At 39.2% G+C, this 24,668-nt stretch overlaps 1 protein-coding gene across 12 annotated transcripts in view; it reads right to left on the minus strand.

The window, feature by feature from the left end:
* Positions 1-24,668, minus strand: part of PPP1R12A (protein phosphatase 1 regulatory subunit 12A) — a 145,656-nt gene that overhangs the window by 90,280 nt on the left and 30,708 nt on the right. For 11 of the 12 annotated variants that reach the window (XR_006742880.1, XM_045588282.1, XM_036459317.2 and 8 more), the window contains exon 2: positions 7,944-8,074. The exons of the other annotated variant lie outside the window; for it this stretch is intronic. Coding sequence is in view for 10 of the 11 variants with exons in the window: in XM_045588282.1 (XP_045444238.1) it covers positions 7,944-8,074 (131 nt within the window). In the remaining variant the exon portion in view is untranslated. The remainder of the gene's footprint in view (positions 1-7,943; positions 8,075-24,668) is intronic. 12 annotated transcript variants of the gene reach the window in all.

The raw sequence follows: 24,668 nt of genomic DNA on the forward strand, positions 1-24,668 counted from the left end.
GGAAACTCAGAAGAGCTGCAGGAGGCAGAGGTACTGAGATGCATGTGCAGAGAAGATTGGCAACTGAGTGTACAGCTGGCTTTATCAAACTGGAGGGAGACAAAAGCTCCCAAGTGTGCTGAACTCCAGTTCTGGGTGAGACTCTGGGGACCCAGACTCATTTGGGGAGAAACTGGACTGTCTGGCAGCGGGTGGAATTCGAGGACAGCTTTCTCTCAGAGGTGCTTGCAGCAATCACCACGGGACACTGAGACACAGGGGCCTATTAGGGCTGTGCTGATGGGAAACCAATGCTGTCTGCTCCACCCTAAGACTCTGCCCCTTTCAAGCTGAGCAAAGAGGCTTTTGCAAGTCTTCTCCTATAAAGGTTTCTCCAGCAAAGAAATTCTCCCAACATAGACACAGCTGATTCTCACAGCCAATTGGCCTGGAGGTCAATTCCTCCCAATGATACCAACAACAATCAAGGCTTAACTACAATAAGACTGTGCACACAGCCCACAAAGGGGTGCACCAAGAGTGTCCACCTCAGGTAACTGGGGAGGCTGAGCCACTGGGTCCTACAGGACACCTAGCACATAAAGCCACTCTATCAATTCAAGGAAGCAGCCAAAATGCGGAGACAAAAAAACAGAGCACAAATGAAAGAAATGGAGGAAAGAAATGACTGGATATAGACTTCAAAATCACAGTTATAAGGTTTTTCAAGAATTTTCTAGAAAAGCCCAATAAATTTAGCGAGACCTTTGAGGATATGAAAAAGGACCAACTAGAAATTAAGTATACACTGACTGAAATAAAAAATATACAGAGATCTAACAGCAGACCAGAGGATCACAAGAATCAAGTCAAATATTTAAAATACAAAGAAGCAAAAACCACTCAACCAGAAAAGCAAAAAGAAAAAAGAATCCAAAAATATGAAGATAGTGTAAGGAGCCTCTGGGACAACTTCAAGTTCCAACATCAGAATTATGGGGGTGCCTGAAGAAGAGAGAGAACAAGATACTAATAACCTATTTGAAGAAATAATGACCAAAATTTTCCCCCACCTGGTGAAATCAAGAGACTTACAAGTCCAGGAAGTACATAAAACCCCAAACAAAAGGAATCCAAACAGGACCATACCAAGACATATTATAATTAAATTCCCAGAGCAAAAGACAAAGAGAGAATATTAAAAGCAAGAGAAAAACAGTTAATTACCTACAAGGGAGCATTAATACGACTGTGAGCGGATTTCTCAACAGAAACTATGCAGTTCAGACGTTAGTGGCAAGAAATATTCAAAGTGATGAATAGCAAGAATCTACAACCAAGATTAAGCTACCCAGCAAAGCTATCATTCAGAAATGAAGAACAGATAAATTGAAGGATAGCTTCTCAGATAAGAAAAAGCTAAAGGAGTTCATCACCACCAAACCAATGTTATATAAAATGTTGAAAGGTATTCTTTAAGAAGAGGAAGAAGAAGAAAAAGGTAAAGATAAAAATTATGAACAAATACATATCTCTTAACAAGTGAATCTAAAAATCTAGTGAATAAAAAAATCTGATGAACAGAATAAACTGGAGAATAGAATAGAATCAGGGGCATAGAAAGGGAGTGGACTGACAATTCTAGGGGGGGAAAGGGGTGTGTGGGGTGTGTGAAGAGACTAGACAAAAATCATACATCTATGGATGAGGACAGTGTGTGTGTGTGGGGGGGGGGTAAGGGCAGAGGATGGGGTGGGAACCGGCTGGAGAGGAGCTATGGGGGGAAAAAGAGGAACAGTTGTAATAATCTGAACAATAAATATTTATTAAATTAAAAAAAAAACACATTCCTTAAACATCCGTAGTGAAGACCTGAACAAATATAGTGATGAAATTAAAACATAAAATGATTATATCAGAACAATAATCACATTAATAACCAAAATGTTAATAAGTCATTTAAATTTTATTACTCAAATACAAAGTATTTTTCAGAAACACAAAAATTTCTATGATTTGCCAAGACTGGTTTGGCTCAGTGGATAGAGCGTCGGCCTGCAGACTGAAAGGTCCTGGGTTCGATTCCGGTCAAGGGCATGTGCCTTGGTTGCGGGCACATCCCCAGTAGGGGGTATGCAAGAGGCAGCTGATTGATGATTCTCTCGCTATCCCTATCCCTCTCTCTTCCTCTCTGTAAAAAAATCAATGAAAAACTTTTTTTATGATTTACAAGAATACAAAAACAAAAAACAAAAATACAACAACCCCAAAAACAATTCCCAGACTAAAACTAGTCATTCAAATAAATAACGTTCATTGGTCAATCAACGGGAATAGGCTGAACAAACCAAAATGACATTCTGTACAATGGAGTACTAAACCTAAAAAAATGAGAAATATCTCTATTTTCTACTACTGTGTTTCCCCGAAAATAAGACATCCTCCGAAAATAAGACCTAGCGCATGGAAAGTTAAGACATCCCCTGAAAATAAGACCTAGCGCAACTTTGGAAGAAAAAATTAATAAAAGACACTGTCTTATTTTCGGAGAAACAGGATATATAGCATTTTCTGTAATAGACTGTTAAGTGAAAAAAGCAAAGTCAAGGAATACATATACAATGTTCCATCATTTATCTACAAAGGAGGAGTAATACTTACTTTAAATAATACATTAAAAACACATTGGGATAAAATAGAAAATTAAAAAATATAGGATGTGGGAAGAAATAGAGCTGTAGAACAGGGATTACCATTAGAACCTGGTATTTTTATATAAATTATAAATAAAATTAAATATTTAAAAAACAAACTCTAAAAACAAACAAACAAACAAAAAAAAACATTGAACCTAACAGCAAACCTATTTGGTGATATAACCACACAGACTAGAACTATTTCAACTGACTTCTACACAGAGTAATTTGATGATATATTTCAAGTCCGATAATTAAGGACAAAAAGAAATGAACCACCTTCCTCCTCCCCACAAAAACCAACCAACCAATCAACCATCAACCAAACTTCAAACTGCTTTTAGTAATCATACTGTTGTTATTGGTGGTGGTGGTATTGCTGTTATATTACAGTGTAATATATGTGTAACATATGATGAAACAAATAGTAATTATGTGTTACATTAATCTTATAATTCCTGGCAATGAAATGGAAGAGAAAGGAAATACTGATATACGATAGAAGAGATTCAATTAGAACAGCCTGCTGCTGAATTTGAATTGGAAACAATGACCAATAGTAACAATAAGCACTTCTAGCACCCATTACAAAAAAGGGGCTTCTTGGAGAAATGGCAAGTCTAGACCTAGGGCAGGAAATGTAAAACATGTCTGGAACACCTTGTAAAACTAACGTGCAAATTCACTTTATCTGGTAATGTCCCAAGGACTCAGAAGCCAATATAAACAGACTCTTAATGACCAAAGATGGTATAATGGTGCTAATCAATAAGGATACTATAACTGCAGTGGACTGAAACACATCCTATATAATAAAAGTGTAGTATGAAAATTGTCCCCTCAACAGGAGTTCTGGGAATTCGACCAAGGGTGAGCCGGCCGGGGGAAGGGAAGGAGACCCTGGCAGGTGGGGCTGGCAGGCGGCCAGGGGAAGGGAGGGAGTACCCGGCTGGCAGTAGGCAGCCAGCAGCTGCTAGGGACCCTTACCAGTGCACCAATTTCGTGCACCGGGCCTCTGGTAAGATATGTTTAAATGCAGGGACTCCTAAAGCTACTTAGTCCTCAAAAGATCATCAGTCCTTTTTATACTTCCTCTAATCCACTCTGGAGAAAGGGCATTATTAATCTCTATTGTTAGTTTTCCCTAAGACTTCTACCTTAGTCAAAGCAGGAATAGGTAGAGGGTAATTATCTTGGTGAAAGGTCAGACAATTGAGCCAGAATATGAAGAAGTATCATTCATCTATTCAACTGGTTTCTGCTAGGTTACAGACCAGACATGAAATGTCAATAAACTAAACTGTAACCTATTATTCTTTGTTCTACTATCTCCAACAAGTCAAAAATTTAGAACTCACTGTAGCCTAATCAGCCTCAAATTCTCAGAGTAAAACATCTCCTTCACTGTTTGCTTCAGCTCATTTCAATATGAATGAATTAGCACTATTCTGTGCACAATGCAGTTGGTAAAGCAGCATGTAAACAATTAGAGATGATGATGAATCAGCCAGGAATACCAGAAAGGTTTGAGTTTGGTAGAAACCGATCAAGTAAAGAAATGAGGCAAATGAACCACTGTGTGCAAAGACACTTTGATATGAACCAGCAAGGACTGTCAGGAAACTAAAAGTAGCCCAGTATTGACATGGTGAAAAACATGGAAAGAAATATGAGAAGTAAGAGCTAGGAAGATGCCTGATCATTTCCAAATAACCACATTATTTCTTAAATAATATTAATCATAGAGGCTAAGTAGCTTGGCCAAGGGCACAAAGCTAGTGAATGCAAAACCAGGATTTGCAACAAAGTTAACCCCAAATATTTCATTTAGCAAAGTGACCCAATTTTCCAAGGTTATTCCTGGTTTCTAACAGTTGTCTCTACATTAGTATTAATGGGGCCTTTAACCCTAACAAGTGCTCTGATCTGGAGATATCTTCACCCTAACTCTTAAGCTACCCACCATGCTATATCTTTCTAGGCCCAAGAAAACTAGGGTTTCATTAACTTCTCACACTCATCAGTGGAATTAATTGCTGAAAGACATAATGCTGATAAAATAATCATGCATTTGGAAAAGTTTGGGGCTATCACCTTAACAAATAACCCATTATATACTAGGTAATTTCTATAAACATGGTCATAATTTTAAAAAGTACATATGGCAAAAAAAGAAATTATTTTCTAATTTGTTTGCACAGGACCTAAGAAGCATATATTCCATATCCTATCTCCCCCAAAATAAAAAGTTATAGTTACTTTATTGAAAATATTAACATCTGAGCAGACTATTCATCCCCCTCACACTTGTTTACTGGCATGTAAAAAATTGGATAAGCCAGATTCTTGCTTCTTGCTTTTCCAGAGTAGACAGAGGCAAAGATTAAGCCAGGCCAATAAGCTGCAGTTAGAGGGTTGCCCTCCCTTGACATACACAGAATATTAAGAAGATAATTTCCACTCTTCAACCAATTTTTATTTTGTTTTTGGGATGGGCATATGGAAAATCACAAGTCAGGAGCTGTAGTGATCATCTTGCCACTAAGAGGGGGCCAGGGTAGGCATAAGGTCCGTATTTAGGAAAGTCAGAAGAAGAAAAAGCATGAAAGACCCCAGGACCTAGATGATCATCAAGCAGTTTAATAAACCTGAATGCCCTTCCTCTAAAGCAGTGGTCGGCAAACTCATTAGTTAACAGAGCCAAATATCAACAGTACAATGACTGAAATTTCTTTTGATAGCCAAATTTTTTAAACTTAAACTTCTTCTAATGCCACTCTTCAAAATATATTCACCCACGCCGTAGTATTTTGTGGAAGAGCCACACTCAAGGGGCCCAAGAGCTGCATGTGGCTCGCGAGCCGCAGTTTGCCGAACAGGGCTCTAAAGTATATATTATCCTCCATAACAAGAGCTCTTATTTTTTAGGGCATTTTAAACCTGAAATACTTACTTGCAGCTAAAATCATCCCAAATGCCACAATGGGTTATCAATAAGTCTACAAAAATTATTCCATAGGAAATTATTTAGGACAATTATCTTTTCAAACTCAGAAACATAAATAAAAAAATAAAACACAAAGATTAAACACCTAAAGAAAAAAATTGGGTTTTCATTTTCCCAGAAGAGATAATAAAATAATGGTCAAAAGTTAACATATACTGAGTACTTTCTGTGGGCCAAATATGCTTGATGAGTTATATCAGTTAACCCCCACAGCAAACCTTGGCAATATCATTCCTATTCTATAGAGAAATAGAGGAGAAAACAGAAGCTTATAAAAGTTAAGCAAGGTCATACCACTTGAGTGGTTGAGGAAGCTTTCATAACCCACCTCAGTTGACCCCAGTGTCTAAGAACTAAATATTTAAGGACAGCTAAAGATAAATACACATTAGCTATTTTTTCTATTATGAAGAGATCCAAATCATATGCATGAAAAGAACAGAAGGAGTTTTGAGAACCATAATTATAATTATAGAACTTGAGAACCATGGTTATAATTATGAACAATCACTATTGTTTTGCAATGGCAAAAAGACCTCCTTTTATTTATTTACTAGTGGCCCGGTGCACAAAATTTGTGCGGGGGTGGGGGGTTGGGAGGAAAGAGGTTGAGGAGGTGTCCTTCAACCCAGCCTGCAGCCTCTTCAACCTGGGACCTCTTGGGGGATGTCTGACTGCCAGGGGATATCCCTGTGAGATCCGGCCTAAATCAAAAGTCAGACATTCCTCTCGAAATCCAGGACTGCTGGCTTCTAACCGCTTACCTGCCTACTTGTCCAACTGCCCCTAACCACTCTGCCTGCCAGCCTGCTTGCCTCTAACTGTCCTCCCCAGCTGACCTCATGACCCCCAACTGTCCTCCCTGGCTAGAGGCCCTCTGCAGTCGGGTGTGAACACTTGCCTTGTCACCAGGCGATGACGCAAGGATCCCTCTCCTCAACCTGGTAGCTCTGTGCCCTCTGCCCAGAGGCCCTCAGCAGCCAGGATGGAAAGCTTGCCTCGTCGCCGTGGCAATGAAGCAAGCATTCCTCCAGGCTGCTCACACTGCGCCCTCTCAGTGGCCACCTCCTTGGGATTGGGGTACTCCGGCAGGGCTGAGAGGACTGGGCGCTGCCATCTTTGTGATGAAGCAATAACTAATTTGCATATTACCCTTCTATTAGATAGGATTTTTTAAATATGGTTTTATTTGTTTTTAGAGAGAGAGGAAGGGAGAGGGATGGAGAGATACAAACATCAGTGATGAGAGAGAATCACTGATCAGCTGACTCCTGCACTCCCTCTACTGGAGATTGAGTGCAACCTGGGCATATGCGATGACTATGAATTGAACTCGCTGAGTTTTTGGTTCCTGTGTCAATGCTAAACCACTAAGCCACACTGACCAGAGAAATCATATAAAGAAGTCAAGGCCCAGAAGGAAGAAACAAATTACTAAAAGACATAGTGCAGTTAGTGTTAAGTCAGTAATAAAACACAATGCTGATCTTTTGATTCCAAGGTCAGAGCACTTTCATTTCACCAAAAACTGCCTCTCCTTTAAATTGAAGTATCAGATCTTTAATATTCATGATATGTGTGTGTGTGTGTGTGTGTGTGTGTGTGTGAAATATACAAAGAAATAAAACTAAAAGTTTACTAAGAGAGATTCACAAAGTTGAAAAGCTTTGATGTGTGCAGATAGACAATAAAAGTATTTATAGTGTTGAAACATAATAAGAAGAAAAAAAATTTAATGAAAAAATTATTTTGTCAAGATATTCAGACTTCCTGTTAAAAGCTTAAAGAATTGAATTTTCTTAGAAAGTACCCACTCATTAAAGGTGGTTAATACAATGATTCTCACTGAATTTGGAAGTAATCCTAATAAAAATTAAACAAGCATAAATTGACTAAATGGAGAACTCCCTATAGCAAAGTAACCAAATTGAAAAGTATTGTTAATGTCTAACAATTAATAATTGCATAGGGATAGACTTGAATTATTTGACAATTCTGTACATGTTCTCAAAAGAAAAGAAGATGAGGGTGAAGCATGTGTACAATCAATTACTCACATTATACAAAGTACCAAAAGCCAGAGGTGGGGAGACAAGGTGAGGATCTCATACCGGTATCAATGGACTCAATATTAGGATTCCCAAGAACCACTTATTCTCTTTTCTGGGAAGAAAAGCTCATCTACCTTTAAGAAAATTTTCTGTAAAATGTAAGGACTCTATAATTGTATTTGAATAGAAGTAAACAGAGAACTGGCTTACTCTGCAATATCAAGATATCCACAGGAAGCAGCTGCGTGTAGTGGTATCCAGCCTTCATTATCAGGTTGATTAATATTTGCTCCATTTTCTACCAGAAACTTCACCATATCAACATTGTCATCAATGCAAGCCTAAAAACACAAAAAAAAAGTTTTGAAAATTACATAGGAATTGTTCACTTAGAAAGTTAACTGGAAGGAACTTTAATAAGCAAATGCACTACTTTTTTTTTTTTTTTTTTAAGCATAGAATAAACAAATAGCAAGTCATCCAATGGTATAAAATATCTATAAATTATAAAATAGGATAATGCTAGGTCATAAAAGGTCTGAAGATAATGCAAAAAGGTGTCTGGATTGGATACAAAGGTTGTATTAAATCTGCTTTCTACTCCTACACATCAAGGAACCTGCTACATTGAGCCAGTGGCTCAATTCAGCAGTAGGGTGAAGTATTAGAAGACATTTTAGAATTTCAAGATGATGTTTGAAAAGCTATTCAGAGTTTTTAAGCAGATGGGGTGACATAATCAGATCAGTATTTTACAAAGAAGACTGAAAGCAATATGAAAAGGGAAGAGTACCCAGACTGGGGCTACATTAAAAAAAAAAAAAAAAAAAAAAAAGCTTAGGAGAAAATGTGCAAGATTAATTAAAGATTAAGTATGAAGAGTAAAGGACAGAGAGAAGCCATCCATGGAAATAAATACCACAGATTTTGAGGAGCAGTTTGAGGAAAGTAAAATGTTTTTTTAGCTTTGGGATATGCTGAATTTATAGTTATCTGTATCTCTATCCAATCACCTATAATTAGTGGCCAATTGGTTACGCAGATCTTTGAAAATAAATGTGGGATGAAAATGTGGGAATTATCTTCATTAAGATAATAATTAAAATAATAGGACCTGAAATCACTCAGGGAGAGAATGCAGAGAAGTGACTATGAAAACATTAAGAAAAGGGTTAGATTAAATTATGACCAGTAATTCTACTTGGAAGACAAAGACATTTGTGATATTTTATTCATTTAGTTAAAGAGAAAGTTTTCAACGTTACCATCTCGTAAAGAAGACACATACATAAGTAGATGAGTATATCAAAAGGAATGTGATAAATACAATTACAGAGCCTGCATTGGTTATTGTGGAAGCTTAGAAAAAAAGAGCCAAGGAAGAATGGTGGTAGTCAGGAAATATTTCCTAGAGGCGGCTCTACACCTGAGCTTAACATACGAATAAGTGAAACTTTTCCTGGTGTATGAGAGGCAAAGTCAAGATACATGGGCCGATAAAGGTAGGCAGGATCTAGAATAGTCTTATTTCTTTTATTGTATGAGTAATACTTTGAGATTGAGATAAAACATTTTCAGGAGGAATGATTAATTTTTAAAGTTTCTCCATTTTAGGAAGGTGAATGACTAGGCTAGTAGAAAAACTTTTATGTTTTCCCAGTATAATGTAAGAAAAACCAATAAAAATATCTAATGTAGTTATTGTTAAATATGATTATTTTGTTACAAGTTTTTGAAATGTTTAAATATAAATTAAATGCTAAAAACACTGTCACAAAGTATACATTATATATGAATCCCAAGTTTGTGGTGTAAACTGTTCCAAATATTCTCTTGAGCATTTAGAAAGCACAGTCAAAAAACTGGCAAAGCTTTCTCATAACAATATTGTTGCTAAGAGAATCAAAAGCTAGCACATGCAGCACATTAAGAGACACATGATTTGCTGTCTTTAAATATTTGACTAAATATGGAAAGAAACAGAACAACTCAAATATACGTGCAAAATATTATCTGACATGGTTTATCTTGAATTTTTTCTGAATACATTTCCAGAGCAATCGCCATTAATATATGGCTGTGTGAAGATACTTCTGTCTTTTTAAATCTAGGTAGGGGCAGCTTTGTCAACCTGAACTGTAAACTAATTCAATAAACTAGTTTATGTATATAAGTCATCTGTTTTTATTTTAAAGGGGGCCTATAATTTTTCTCAAGAAATTAGCTGAAGGACACTGTTCCCCACACATTTTAAGGAAAAAGCTGAATAATGAAGCTGTACAACGCTGGCTCAAAGTAGACGGAGTCCATGGCTTACAGACAGATTTTGGGTAGGGCATGTGTATCTTTAAAAAAAAAAATCATTAAATTTCATTCCTAGAAAAAATAAAAACAAATGTGTTTAGCAACTATGGAATTCAGTTACGTAAAATCACGATTACAAATTTAGCAAGATCTGAAATATATTCTGATAGTGTTATATTCCTTTTCATGAAAGCTGTTTTGTTAAAAGTACACTCTAGAGCTAGACTGTCTGGGATTAATCCAGTTCTGACAGTTACTAGTGTCATTGGATAAATTATTTAAAATTCTGTGTACCACAGTTTGCTCTAAAAAAGGAGAATAATGGTACCCACCTGAAAAGTTTACAATGAGAAATATATGAATACATAAAGCACAGAAAGAATAGTACCTGTCAAACAGTAATTGCTACTATTTGTATCAATACATATGCCATGTGCTGTATCATACATTTAAATTTTCTTTTTTCTTCTATTCTTATCCAAAACTTACTTTTTCATCCTTCTATAAATTACAAAACAAAATTAGATGGTGGATACTTATCAAATATTCCTTTTAGTACCACTACTTTTGGTAAAAGTCCCATCTACCAATGATTTCTAAGAGGATGATTAACTTTTAACTTTAGAAAATCTTCTAAACCGCTGAAACCGGTTTGGCTCAGTGGATAGAGCATCAGCCTGTGGACTGAAAGGTCCCAGGTTCGATTCCGGTCAAGGGCATGTACCTTGGTTGCGGGCACATCCCCAGTAGGGGGTGTGCAAGAGGCAGCTGATCAATGTTTCTCTCTCATAGATGTTTCTAACTCTCTACCCCTCTTTCTTCCTCTCTGTAAAAAATAAAAAAATAAAAAAAATAAAAAAGATTGGCTTAAAAAAAAAAAAATCTTCCAAACCCCTTCAAACACTTTTATAATACAAGTTTTACATAAGCTTACTCATACAAATTATATACAATGCAAAATAAAAGATTTAGTTGTATAAATGCAATTATAACAACTTAGGTGAAAATGTGATTTTAGTGAATTAGTTGAATTGCTTACAATTTGTGCCTAACCATTAGTAACCATTACTGATAACAAACAAATTAATTTGAATTCAAAGTTCTCTAAATCAATTTATACTTCCTTGAAACAACTCTTTGACTCCTTAGTAAGAAAAACTCAGTTCTGTTCAACTGATGGGAGCAGAAATTTGTAGATATACTAGAAAACTGCCCATGCCTTAAGCATTCCGAGTGACAGATGTCAGTGAGTATGCTTAAAGAAGAACTGAAGTGAAGATATAAAAGCAAGTTTTTGTTCCATTTTAAAGAAAACTGAATTGGATATATCAAACAAGGAGCTGTGGGTGTGGTTTATACAAAACAAAGAAAAACTCCAAGCAGTACTACCATACTAAAAATAAAAAATAAACACTTTGATCTTGCATTAAGACTGGCAAATAAAAGAGCATGTATAATCTTAGGAGTTCATCTGTTACACTTAGTTATAAAAACAGCTAACAAGGTTAGCACTGCATTTAAGTTTAATTACTTTTTTGGGGCTTTCTACTCTTATCATATAAATAAGTAGGAAATATAGATGTAAAAATAAATACCTGCCCTCACAATAAATAATATATTCAAATGATAGAACTATGGAACAATAAATTCAAAATCATTGTACACAATGGCTAGGCCATAGGAAATTCTTAATTTAGATTTAAAAAGTTCAAACTCTTATGTATAGGCAGCATCTTAGAGAAAATATAGAAGACACTATATATTTTTGGATTAAATGAACTAGACATCCAAACAGTTAAGAAAATATAAAAAAACAAACACAATAAAAGAAAACATTTTTAGATTATAAAAAAGAATGAAAGTTTCTAGGGTAAAAAGTAATCTAAGCACTACTTTCATTCTTCACCCAATAAGTACTAAGTACTTGAATGAGGACATAAAAAACTGAAAACCATATTCAAAGATTAAAGTTTACCTTTATCTAATCTTATTACACAGCATTGTTATTTTCTTTATGGATAAATATCTGTAAATACAGTACTAAGTTAAAACTAGATATTTAGAAGCCAACACTTTTATAAGGGAAGAGCACTTCCTTTAGTGTTTAAAATTCTTAGGGACATAAAAAAATTCGAAATCAAGACAAAATAATCTAAAGACTCCTAATAAGTGAATCAAAAAGAATGTGAACATTATTAATTCTAGCAAGGTAGAAATATTAATATAGCTAAAAACATGAGACGATGGGGGAAACAGCAAAAATATCTGTGCTGATTTCTAGATTTCATTTAAATCTTTCTAAAATTGGAACGTGGTTTAAAAAATCCTCTTGCAACATATTCACAGCCTATATTTTTAATATTAAAAAATGCTTAAGGAAATACTCTCTAGTTGTAAAAAACACACACAAAAAAACAAAAAACAACAACAACAAAAAAAACACCCTAAAATTTAACCATTATTCTTCCATTTTTTTCCTTTTGGCAAATTAAGTTTAATGCATTCTAATTAAAATAGTTATGTAACATGTGTCCTTTTAAATAAAAGTATGCCAAAGGATTTGCATCTGAAATGGTGTTCCCTAAATGAATGATGGTTAGTTATGGGTAATCAACATCCATTAGGTAAATTATTTTTATAATTTGAGCATATAGCACAGTGCTTAGCTCCAAGTTTGCAAAGAGCCAAACTGCCCAGGCAGTATTGTTAAGTGGTTGAGCATTGACCTATGAACCAGGAAGTCATGGTTTGATTCCCAGTCAGGTCACATACTACTAGGTTGCCAGCTCAATCCTCAGTGTGGGACGTGCAGGAGGCAGCCAATCAATGATTCTCTCTCATCAATGATGTTTCTCTCTCTCTCTCCCCCCATCCCTTCCTCTCTGAAATACACACACACACACACACACACACACACACACACACACACATATATTTTTAAATAAAGAAAATGTGAGATAATAAATGTTTAGTGTTAAGTTTAGGGGTAATTTGTTATGCTGCAATAAATAATGGTAACACTGCTAGATTTTTATTTTGTTAATCTTCACCCGAGGATATTTTTCTATTGATTTTTAGAGAGAGTGGGAGGGAGGGGGAGTGGGGAGAGAGAACATCAGTGTAAGAGAGACAAATGGATTGGTTGCCTCCTGATCACACCTGATTGGCACAGGGATCTTACATGCCCTTGACCAGAATCAAACCTGGGACCCTTTAGTCCACTGGCTGAAGTTTTATCCACTGAGACAAACCAGCTAGGGCTATTGCTAGATTTTTTTTTTTTTTTTAACATAGAAGGTATTTATTTATATACCAGTTTTGATTACTTTAGCTTATATGTATCCAAGCATCACGATCCCTTCTCTATTTAATCTCTAATCTGCTTTTTCTCCTGTATTTCTTAAATGTCATCAGTTAGTCCTTTAAGCTAAAGAATTATCTAAATTTAAATCTGTCACAAACTAAAAGTCTAACATTGAGCCATCTCTACTTCTTGAAATTCCAAAAACAATCTGAAATTATAACTTCAAAAAAACTAAGCAATAATCATCTGCTAATGTGTCAGCACTTGTGTTTGATGAGTAAATAAAAAGGTATAAAAGAATAACTGTTTAATAAATAATAAAAATTAGTATTCCATCCAGCAGTGGTTCAGTGGTTGAGCATCAACCCATGATTCCCAGTTAGGACACATGCCTGGGTTGCAGGGTAGATCCCTAGTAACAGGCATGCAGGAAGCAGCCAATCAATGATTCTCTCTTATCACTGATTTTTCTATCTCTTTTCCTTTCTTTCTAAAAATCAACAAAAACATGTGTGTTTTTTTGGGGGGGGGAAGAAATCACCATTACCATTCGATTTCCTATATATTAGCAATATCAAGTATTAATTCATTCACTTTCCCCAAACTGTTATAAAAAGATCCCAGTGTGCACACACACACACACACACACACACTCCCAAAATTGTATACACACACTTTGAGTAATTATAAAGGTAGTGTTTATTAAAATACATTTTATTTTCAAAACTGAACTATCAGCTGTGAAAATGCATACGCATTTTTGGGACACCCTTATTTACAGATAATTTATCACAAAAATTTAGTGCAGTATTTCAAACTGTTTCCATGAAACTACTAAACTAGAAAAGTTAATGGTTTTCAACACGAAGGATCTTAAAACCAATTAAATTAAAAAAAAATACTGTAATAAAACAGCTTTACTGCAGAACTTGGTTAACAAATACCTTTTCCCACTAACATCTATTTTTATGTCCAAGTTGAGGAACACAGTCTGGTAACCATTGTACCATATATATAATCCTATATAATAAAAGGGTAATATGCAAATTGACCAAATGACCAGAATGACCGTTCAACCACTCACTATGAGGTGCACTGACCACCTCTAGGTTCCTTTCCCTGGCGGGCAGGCTCTAATCGCCTGATGGCAAACAGAAATTGGGGGTGGGGGCGGGGGACAAGGTTGGCCTTAAATGCAAGGACCCCATTATGTCTCGTCAGTTGCCTCACACACAGAGGGTAACCCATGATGGGGGCAGGGCTGGCAAGTGGGGAACCAGGGTGGGTGGTGGCAGGGGGCGGGCCAGATAGTGGGCTGAATGGTGGACCTCTTGGCCCCTCCCGCCAGCCGGCAGACTCCGATTGCCCAATGCCTTACGGGGAACCTGGGGTGGGTAGTGGGGGATGCGGGTGGCACCAGGCCAAGGACCCTGCCCTGCCGGTCGCCCCACACACAGAGGGCAACCCAAGGCAGGGGTGGGACTGGCGAGCAGGCGGGAATGGCCAACCTCTCAGTCCCTTCCCCCAGCTGTCAGGCTCTGATCACACAATGATGAACAGTGAAGGGGGGCGGAGGGGTTGGCTGTGGGCAGCCAAGGTAGATGGTCCTGATCACAGGCCATGCCTAGGGACTGTTCCCATGCACAAATTTTGTGTGCTGAGACTCTGGTCTATATAATAAAAGCCTAAGCGACCATTACAGTGGAATGACCAGAATGAATGGTCATTATGATGTGCACTGACCACCACCAGGGGTCAGATACTCAACACAGGAGCTGTCCCCGAGGTGGTCAGTGTACTCCCACAGGGGGAGCACAGCTCAGCTTGAAGCAGGGCTCACAGCTGGCGAGCACAGCGGTGGTGGCAGGAGCCTCTCTTGCCTCTGTGACAGTGGTAAGGAGCAGCAAGCCGAATGGTAAGGAGCAGCGTGCAGTAAGGAGCAAGGGGTTCCGGACTGTGAGAGGACGCAGGCTGGGCTGAGGGACCCTGCCTCCCCAGTGCACCAATTTCATGCACTGGGCCTCTAGTTTATCTTCCTATAACAAAGTAACATGCTAATTGACTGTACCTTCGTGACACCCACCAGCCAACCAGGAGAATGCAAATTAACCCAACAAATATGCCAAGTTAATGTGCATACACAGCATGGGGTGGGACACTTGTGGTGATGATGCAGGTGTACCCAACCACCCCAATCGCTCCAGGTCTCTGAGCCTCTGGGCAGCGTGGGAAGGCAGAAAGGCAGCTCTGGGCCGTGGCGGAAAGACTGCTCAAAACATCCAAGGCAGTGCCAATAGCTCGAATAACAAAGGCCCATTCTTGCACGAACCTTCATTTGTGCATCGGTCTACTAGTCTATAATATATTTATAATACATGTGTGTATCACTGCACTGTGAATTTTAAGTCTCTCTCAAATATAGATAATTGATAACAAATTAATAATTTCACAATTTTATACTATTTTTCACCTTTAGGGAGGAAAACTTTGTAGATCGTATGCTCTCAAAGGCAAGGACACTATTATGTATTCATAAAAATATCCAATAAACTTCTTTTGGTAAGTTTCTTCAGCTATCTAATAGACTTTGACACACATAAACATTTCTGCTTGAAAGACAGAGGCTACAAAACTGCTGAGGCAGACATGACAAATAAAAGGACTTCAGATAAAACAAAACCCAGTTTAAAAACCTACCAAAAGCACATTCTTAGCTCTATCACAAAAAAAGCAGGTTGGCAGGAGAAGGTTGAGTCTAGTTGCCAAGAAAAAAGTAACTTAATGATAAAATTTCAATTCTTTTTGATCATAAGAATTAACTAAAGTAGTTTGGGACTTTATAACTTCTCTAAAAGAAGTAAAAAAGTACCTCTGAATAATGGCTAAGGCACTGCTGAACTCTACAGATTGCTCCTCAATTTAGTCTTCTTTTAACCATCTGAAGCCTTTTATTTCTAAGGCCTTCCCCAACCTATGTTAATGGAACCTCTCCTTCCATTTCCTGTAATATTGCAAACATATCTATCCTAACACACTTAAAACACTGTTACCAACTATAATTTTCTACCAATATGTACTATCTCTGCCTTCATTTCCTTTTCCTTTTGTCTCCACTATTCTGTAAACTCTTAAATGCAAGGACCTCAGTATGTTTCCATATATTCCATAATAGTATCTAGAATACAAATGACAGTAATCAATTGTTGAATGGAGGAATCTAAAGTATGATTTTAGCTTTACTGATAAGACTCAAAAGTAGGTTGCTGATTCTTTGTTACCTGTAGATGACAGTATTAGAGAAATTAACTTTTCCATATCATATCTGACTTACTACAGGAGAATGAGTAAGTTACAGAACATTTTACAATCTTATTATGTTAGAGGAAATAATATTTTCTCTTTTCCCACATGAAAAATGTGTAATTTATACAAAGAAATTTAATATCTACAAAATATTAAACTATCTTGGAGGTAGATGTACAAATGAGTGATACTCATGATCACTCAAAAAACTCACATTATTCGGAGCAAAAAATGACTAGGGCTGAAAAGACCGTACCAGGGTAGAAATAAGTTATTGTTTTCATAGTCCTTTTTTGGATATCACTGCTATTCTTGCATGTTCACATTTTACAAACCTGTGTCCCTTATCCAGGTAGCAGGAGTTCCAATATAGGAAAGATTCCAAACAAATAATTTCACTTTCACTTTCTCTAATACCTGACATTAGTGAAACCTACAATTCCCACCGCACCACATACAGATATGATCCCCTCATATCCTAAATAAAATAAACCAGAACTGCCTCTAAGCTTCCTTTAAAAAAAAAAAAAAATCAAATTACATAAGCAATGGCATTAGCATCTAGCATAGCACTACTGCCACAAAAGGAATTCCTTCCACTGGTAAGACAGACTCCCAATGCACATAAAGTTCTCAGTAATTTAGCTACTGTGGTAATAAAGTCAGCCAAGAAGAGAACACAGAAGACAAAGTGAAAGCCAACTACTCTGGTTTTCTTTCTTTTTTGGAGTGGTGCCTTGCATTTCACGGAAAGTCTAAAAGCTAAGTCTTGACCATATAAGGCTTTGGGATTCCCATGGATGGAAAGGCCTAGACAGCAGTCAAATCTAATAACCTTAAAATACATGAAACACAGGTACTAAACTGTGAGAGGATTTTTATTTTTTATTCTAGTTTCACTTAAATATATTTTTAGCAATAACTTCAAAAGTGTTCCTGAAATATATTATGATCAAATCCACAAAGTTTAAATACATAAAGAGTAAATATTAATTACTGAAACTTTCTTAACAACTTTTGATGGAAATCTTTCTCAAGTCTGTTATACATTCCTTTGTCATTTCAAAAAAATGTAACTTAACTTTTCTCTATTAACTTATTATGGTATCAACTATTAAACTCTGATGTTTTACAACAAATGTCCTTGTTGCCAATAGTTTATGTATTTAAAATAATACCTAAAATGCTTTTGGGGATTGCTTTTAATAGGTTTTCTGCCTTCTGTCTTGCTTTCATCTGTCATCCCTTTACACCATATGATAGCTTCTCTATTCTTCGATTCTTATTGTTGAGAGTATTACAGATGTCTCCCTTTTCTTCCTCATTACCCCCTCCACTTGGTTCCTTCCCCACACTAGACCTTCATTCACTATACTACTGTCTGTGTCCATATCCTATATAATAAAAGCCTACTATACAAATTGTCCCCTTGACTGAGAGTTCAACCAGGAGTTCAACCAATTGCTATGATATGCGCTGACCACCAGGGAACGGCGCGGAACATTGTGGGCATCAGCAATGAGGCTCTGGCAGCGGGAAGCAATGGAGGTGCTACTGGCCCCAATGGGCTTCTGGGTGAGCCAGGCCACAGCCCCCAGGCCCACAGGGGCCGGTAGGGCTCCCTGTAAGTTCGTGCGGGAGCCAGTCTGGGAGGCTGGCTGGGAGAAAGTACGCTGCTCACCTGGCTTCTAGGCAGCACTGCTGGGCAGCCCAGAGGCCCATGCTTGCAGTGTCTGGCCATGCTGACTGCATCTCCTCGTGGGGACTCAGGCGCAGGGGGTCGTGCTGAGGCCCGGAGGCCCAGGGCCCAGAGGTCAGTTGGGACCTGCCTTTCCACTCCAGACGCTCTCACTATGAATGTCTGCCAGGCCTAGGGATCACACTCTTGCAGGAATTTCATGCACCAGGCCTCTAGCATGCATATATATTCTTTGGTTAGTCTCTACATTCCTCTCTCCCCCTTCCCTCTTAGATCTATCAGTTTGTGCCATGCTTCCATGCCTCTGGACCTATTTTGGTTGTCATTTCCTTTTCATTAGATTCCACATTCTAGTATAAGTGAGATCACGTGATACCTGTCTTTCTCTGACTGACTTATTTTGCTTATGATAGCTTCCTCTTTAATGAAAAGCAACATCTTTATTTTAATTTGTAGCTCTTAATTTACCAAACATTAAAAAAAAAAAAAGAGCATTAAAAAAAGCACATAAAAATGATGTGAAGGCTTCTCCCAAATAAATGAAAAGTATTTGGGGATTCTGCAACATCGGTTTCAGTCCTATGAGTAATGTTTACTTTCCAGTGTTTTTACTTTTAGGCTATAATGTATCCAATATGCGAAAAAATTATTAGAAAAATTATGTCCTATAAAATGTAGAGGGATGACCTATAAACCAAGAAACATCAAAACTGACAACTGCTGCCCTGGCTGGGTAACGCTGTTGGAGCATTGTCCCCATTATACCAAGGTTTGGGTTTGAACTCTGGTCAGGACACAGACAAGATGCAACCAGTGAGAGAATAGGTAAGTAGAACAATAAATCTAAGTCTGTCTGTCTCTATCTCTGTCTAAGAATCAATCAATAAATAAAAACAAAAACAAAAAAACTAAAAACTGATGGGGAAAAAAAGAAGCATATTACTAGGAGCCCAGTGTGTGAAACTGTGCAGTCCTGCCCACCCACCTACTGCTCTGCCTTCACCCCAAACCAAACCTCTCCATGTAGAGCTCCAGCATGCCTGGCCCAGTTCCCAACACCTATGACCTTTTGTGGCCACTTTAAGCCATGCCCTCAGTCCCTCAGGCTGGTCCCACCTTCTCTAGGCGCCTTCCCACTTCTGCTCTGTCTCTGGAGCAGTGAGGCAGCTTTGCCCTATCATGCACCAGAGGAGAGCGTGAAGTCTCCGCCTGCTGAACTGTGCTCCTTCCCCTGGCAGGTGGGTGGTGGGGCATTCTGAGTGAGAGTGCTGGGTGGCAAAGGACTGGTAAGGGGGGCCCTAAGTGCTCTCACCCCCACCCTCCCTGGCACAGGATGGCCCTGTCTCCTCCAGGCACCTCCCTGCTTCTGCCCTGTTAGCATATAAGTTCTTTATTATTATGACTAGTGGCCTGGTGCACGAAATTCATGCATGTGTGGGGGGGCTTGTCCCTCAGCTCGGCCTGTACCCTTTCGCAATCCAGAACCCGCTGTGGAATTGAGCCTAAACTGGCAGGCAGACATCCCTCTCACAATCCGGGACCGCTGGCTCCCAACTGCTCGCCTGCCTGCCTGCCTGATTGCCCCTAACCACTTCTGCCTACCAGCCTGATCACCCCCTAACTGCTCCCCTGCCTGATTGTCCTCAACTGCCCTTCCCTGTTGGCCTGATCACCCCCAAGGCTTTTATTAATATAGATATTACTCTTCACAGAAAATTTCACTAACCCTGCTTTACAATAAGGGCTTGACAATTGAATTGTTGGGGCCAGACACTAAGATTTATTTTCTTTGAACAGTGGAGGGAATTATTATCTTGTCTTTAAGTTTCCTGAAATTCAAATGGGATAATGACTTAGAAAAGTATAAAAGCACCATATAACAACTGTCTTTTTCATGTACTAAAAAGACAATAAAGTGATAAAATAAAAAACACTCTTTTTATTCTCCCCCTTTCTTCCTTTATAGCCTTTATTTAAACTGAAATGTATAAAAGTTTCACTCCTATTTTCATTTCTCTACATTCAATATTATTTTGTATTGGTTTCAGGTTTTATATTAGTTACAGAATAGTGGTTAGACAATCATATACTTTACAGTGTTCCCCGATATTTCCAGTATCCACTTGGCATCATACCATCATTACAACACTATTGACTATATTCCCTATTTAAGTAACAAAAGGTTTACAGCTTCCTTCCATTCTTTCTTTTGTGTTGCTCACCCTTTCTTTCTCACTTCTTCCCTCATTTTCTTTATATATTATTTCAATTGGTCATCAAAACTCAGTGAAGGCACTGGGACACGCTTAATCCATTTTACAGACCAGGAAACAGGTCAATTCCAGTTGGCTGTGGAACTGGACTCAATGCACAGGCAGCCCTCACAACTGCGCTCTCCACCTTTCCTAGGGGACAGCCGCAGGGCAAATAGAACAAACCTTCTGAGCCTCATTCTCAAACACCTCTTCATCGCTGATGCTCCACATGATGCTCCACATTCTTTCGTCCCCATTCTTTACTGCCCCCCCCCCCCTCCCCCTGTTCTGGGGAGCAGGTGGTAGGTTTCTCACTCACTGTGCAGGTGTGCACTGCTGTGCAGCAGGGTGGAAATGGGGGAGGGGCAGGAGCGGGCTTGCTTTTGGGCCAAGGCAGGAGCAGGGGTCGAGGTCTCTCAAGTGTGCAGGCCACGGAGAGGCCTGGTTAGCACCGGGAGCTTCGCCAAACCACCACAGTGGAGTACCTGGCACTGCACTGTCCCTCAACCCCTGCCTCAGGGCTGCGGGTCCATACCCCTCAGCCAGTGTGTCCTTCCATGCTGGCAGTCATCACCTCGTTTCCCACCTGGCCAACCAGCATCTTGGGGCCACTGCAGAACCTTGCACTCCATGGGCAAGGCAGATCCCTGCCTGCCAGCGCCTACCCCAGCCCAAGCCCCCTCCGGTGCACCCTGCCTTGGCGCTGCTCTGTGCCCATTGGGCTGCCTGCCTCCTGGTCAGCCACTTCACAGAAGCTACAATGCTCACAGGTGAGCCGCCCCTCAGGTGGAAGCCTGGCTGTACATCTGCAAACCCCCTGGCCACGGCTCCTGGCTGGCCACTTCGCTGAAGCTTCCTTTTCCCTCAGGAGTTCTCCTCAGACCCCTGGGAGCTTGGCTCTGGTAGCTCCACCCCTCTGTGGCTCCCTGCAGCCCCTGCCCCACTCGGCTCTCCCAGGCCCGCTGGACTGTTGGGACACTGCTGGGCAGCATAGACCTGGGGCAGGAGGTGGGGGTGAGGGGAGCTGCTCCAGTAAAGTTTAGTAAACCCCAGGTCAGTGTTGGGATTTGGCTGCGGGCCGCAGGGGAGTATGTCTGGGCGGGAAAAAATTGCCCTTAGACCCGGAGTGTGGCCCCGAGGCCCTGCAGCCATGCCTACCCTGTGAACGGTGGTGACGTGATGACATCCTACAAATCTGCATATTCCTACATTTTATATATATAAATTGGCAATGTTTTCTTTGCATGGGAGTGATTAAGAGCAATCATGTGACACAACTAGTGCTGATCATTTCAGAGCTCTTGGGAAAAATAGTGATGAATAGAAAAATGAGCAAAGACACTGAGATAACAGTTCACTTTTCTATTACTTATATTTTATTTACAACTTTGCATGCTCATATCTTTAGAATAAAAAAGGTACTAACCTCCCTTGTAATTTAATTTTCAAAAATTAAATGACAATAAAAGGGAAAACAGAAGTTCATTTTATAGAATTTAGCAATGTGTAAAGCTTAATGGAATAGTCATGTCTGATACAAATTGAAAACTATTCTGTTACAGCTGTTTCATGTTAATATGAGAACAAAATAGATAAATAAGACATGGAGGTAAACCTCAAAGCTCTGTTTTACAACAATAATAAGCTTCAGAAGATTAAAAATTGTTTCTGGACTTTAATGCTCCTCACCAGCATTGTTATACAGTTCATATCTTTTCAACAACTACTGAACATCTATCATTTATTAAGTATAATATGCCGGGCATATAAAGATGAATCATGATTGATACAGATCCTTGTGAAATCTATGATATTAATTGGGAACCAAATAGGAAATAAGATGACCTTTATTTAACTAGAGGCTCGGTGCATGAAATTCATGCACAGGAAGGAGGGGGTGGTCCCTCAGCCCAGCTTGCCCCCTTTTCAATCTGGGACCCTTTGATGTGGGATCAGGCCTAATAAATGGGCAGTTGGACATCCCTCTCACAATCCAGGACTGCTGGCTCCCAACTGTATGCCTGCCTGCCTGCCTCCCTGATTGCCCCTAACCGCTTCTGCCTGCCAGCTTGATCACCCCCTAACCACTCTCCTGCCAACCAGATTGATGCCTAACTGCTCCCCTGCCAGCCTGATTCCCCCTAACTGCCTTCCTCTGTAGGCCTGGTCACCCCTAATTGCCCTCCCTTGCAGACCTGGTCACCTCTAACTGCCCTCCCCTGCAGGCCTGGGTCCCTCCCAACTGCCATCCCTTGCAGACCTGGACCCTCCCAACTGCCTTCCCCTGCTGGCCTGATCACCCACAACTGCCCTCCCTGCTGACCATCTTGTGGCGACCATCTTATGTCCACATGGGGGCAGCCATATTTGACCACATGGGAGCAGCCATCTTGTGTGTTTGAGTGGTGGTCAATTTGCATATTACTCTTTTATTCGATAGGATAGAGGTCTGCTGCAGGATGGGGGCCAGCTTGTTTGCCCTGAAGAGTGTCCTGGATCAGGGTGGGGGTTCCTTTGGGGCATGGGGTGGCCTGGGTGAGGAGTCTGTGGTAGTTTTCGGGCCAGCCACACACCCCCAGCTACCCAAGTGGAGGCCTGGTATCTGGGATTTATTTATCTTCTATAATTGAAACTTTGTAGCCTTGAGAGGAAGCTTGGGTCAGCCACGGTGTGCAGGAAGCTTGGCTTCCTCCATTGCCAGGGAAATCCAAGTCTCCTGTTCGCTCTGTGGCCATGGCCATCTTGATTAGGTTAATCTGCATACTCACTCCTCATTGGCTAGTGGACGTGGGATGTATAATGGAGGTATGGTCAATTTGCATATTACTATTTTATTAGATAGTATACCAAGTGCTATATTTTGTAAGAGTTCAGAGGATAGGCATATCCTGGGAAGGAGTCAGAGCTTTTGGGAGAAACCTAATCTGTATCTTTAAGGATAAAAAAACTGAATACTAAAACAAGTTTACTTAAAGTGTGGGGTGGTGGTGGTGGTGGTGTGAGTAACAATATATTGGATAGAAAGCATCAGTATTAATGAAGGATCATAAAAGTGCAAGAAAAAGTGAGGTGATTAGAGAGAATTAAGGACAGATAAGGAGGGAGATTGTGGCTGGTCTTATAAAACAGGCTAAGGAGACTATTTTGTACAACAGTACTTGTCAAATATGAGAAAATTAAGGAATGCCTCAAAAAAATTCCCCCAGACTTCCCTAAAATTGAGTGAAATTTTATTTATCATGCCAATTAAATAGCTACCAACATAAACATAAGCCTTTACACATACTTTAGTATGTTTATCAATTAAAACAAAGTTAAAAAATGTCTTAATATTTTTTTCTTTAGTTTGTAAAGGAGTTTGTGATTCTCATTTGTCTGGGAATTGGCCTTCATCCATTGAAGCCATGACATTTTCATCAAATTCCTCTTGGTCTTTCCTCATTTGTCTGTGACCATTAAGTCTGTTATATTCATAAATGCAAATGTAAGCAACTGAAACTAAGAAGAGGTATCAGCTGTAAAATAGTCATTGGTACATCTACCCATATACAATATATAGCTACTCATGCTTATATATTTTAGATTATCTTTACAATGAAAACTAAAGAGTTAAACATTCTTGCTGAAATGGAAATAACGAGACAAAGAGGTTTAAGACAAAGACTCCCAAATTTCTCGCTTATGTGACTATTTGGAGGATAATGCCACCATTTCCAAATGTATCTCCCCTAAGATCTCAGAACTCTGAAATTCAGAGGAGAATATGGTATCCCATTCTCCCTCTTTTGACTAAACCTTTTTTTGTGTATCCTTATTTTGAATACTTCGTTCGGTTTACCCCTTTCAATTCTTCCCAGTCCACCACTCACAGGCTTTATTGCATACTGTCTCTGTCAACTAACCATTCACCCCAGAATTCCTTACATCTCTTGCCATTCTCTAGAGCAAGCATGTCAAAGTCACAGCCTGAGGACTGCATGTGGCCCAAAGGAATATCTTTGCAGTCCAGCCAATATAACAGTATGGGTAAGAAACGTTTGAATAAATATTTTATAACTTAATTTTTACAA

This window comes from Pipistrellus kuhlii, unplaced genomic scaffold, assembly GCF_014108245.1.
Source record: "Pipistrellus kuhlii isolate mPipKuh1 unplaced genomic scaffold, mPipKuh1.p scaffold_m20_p_3, whole genome shotgun sequence".
NCBI classification, from domain to species: Eukaryota; Metazoa; Chordata; class Mammalia; order Chiroptera; family Vespertilionidae; genus Pipistrellus; species Pipistrellus kuhlii.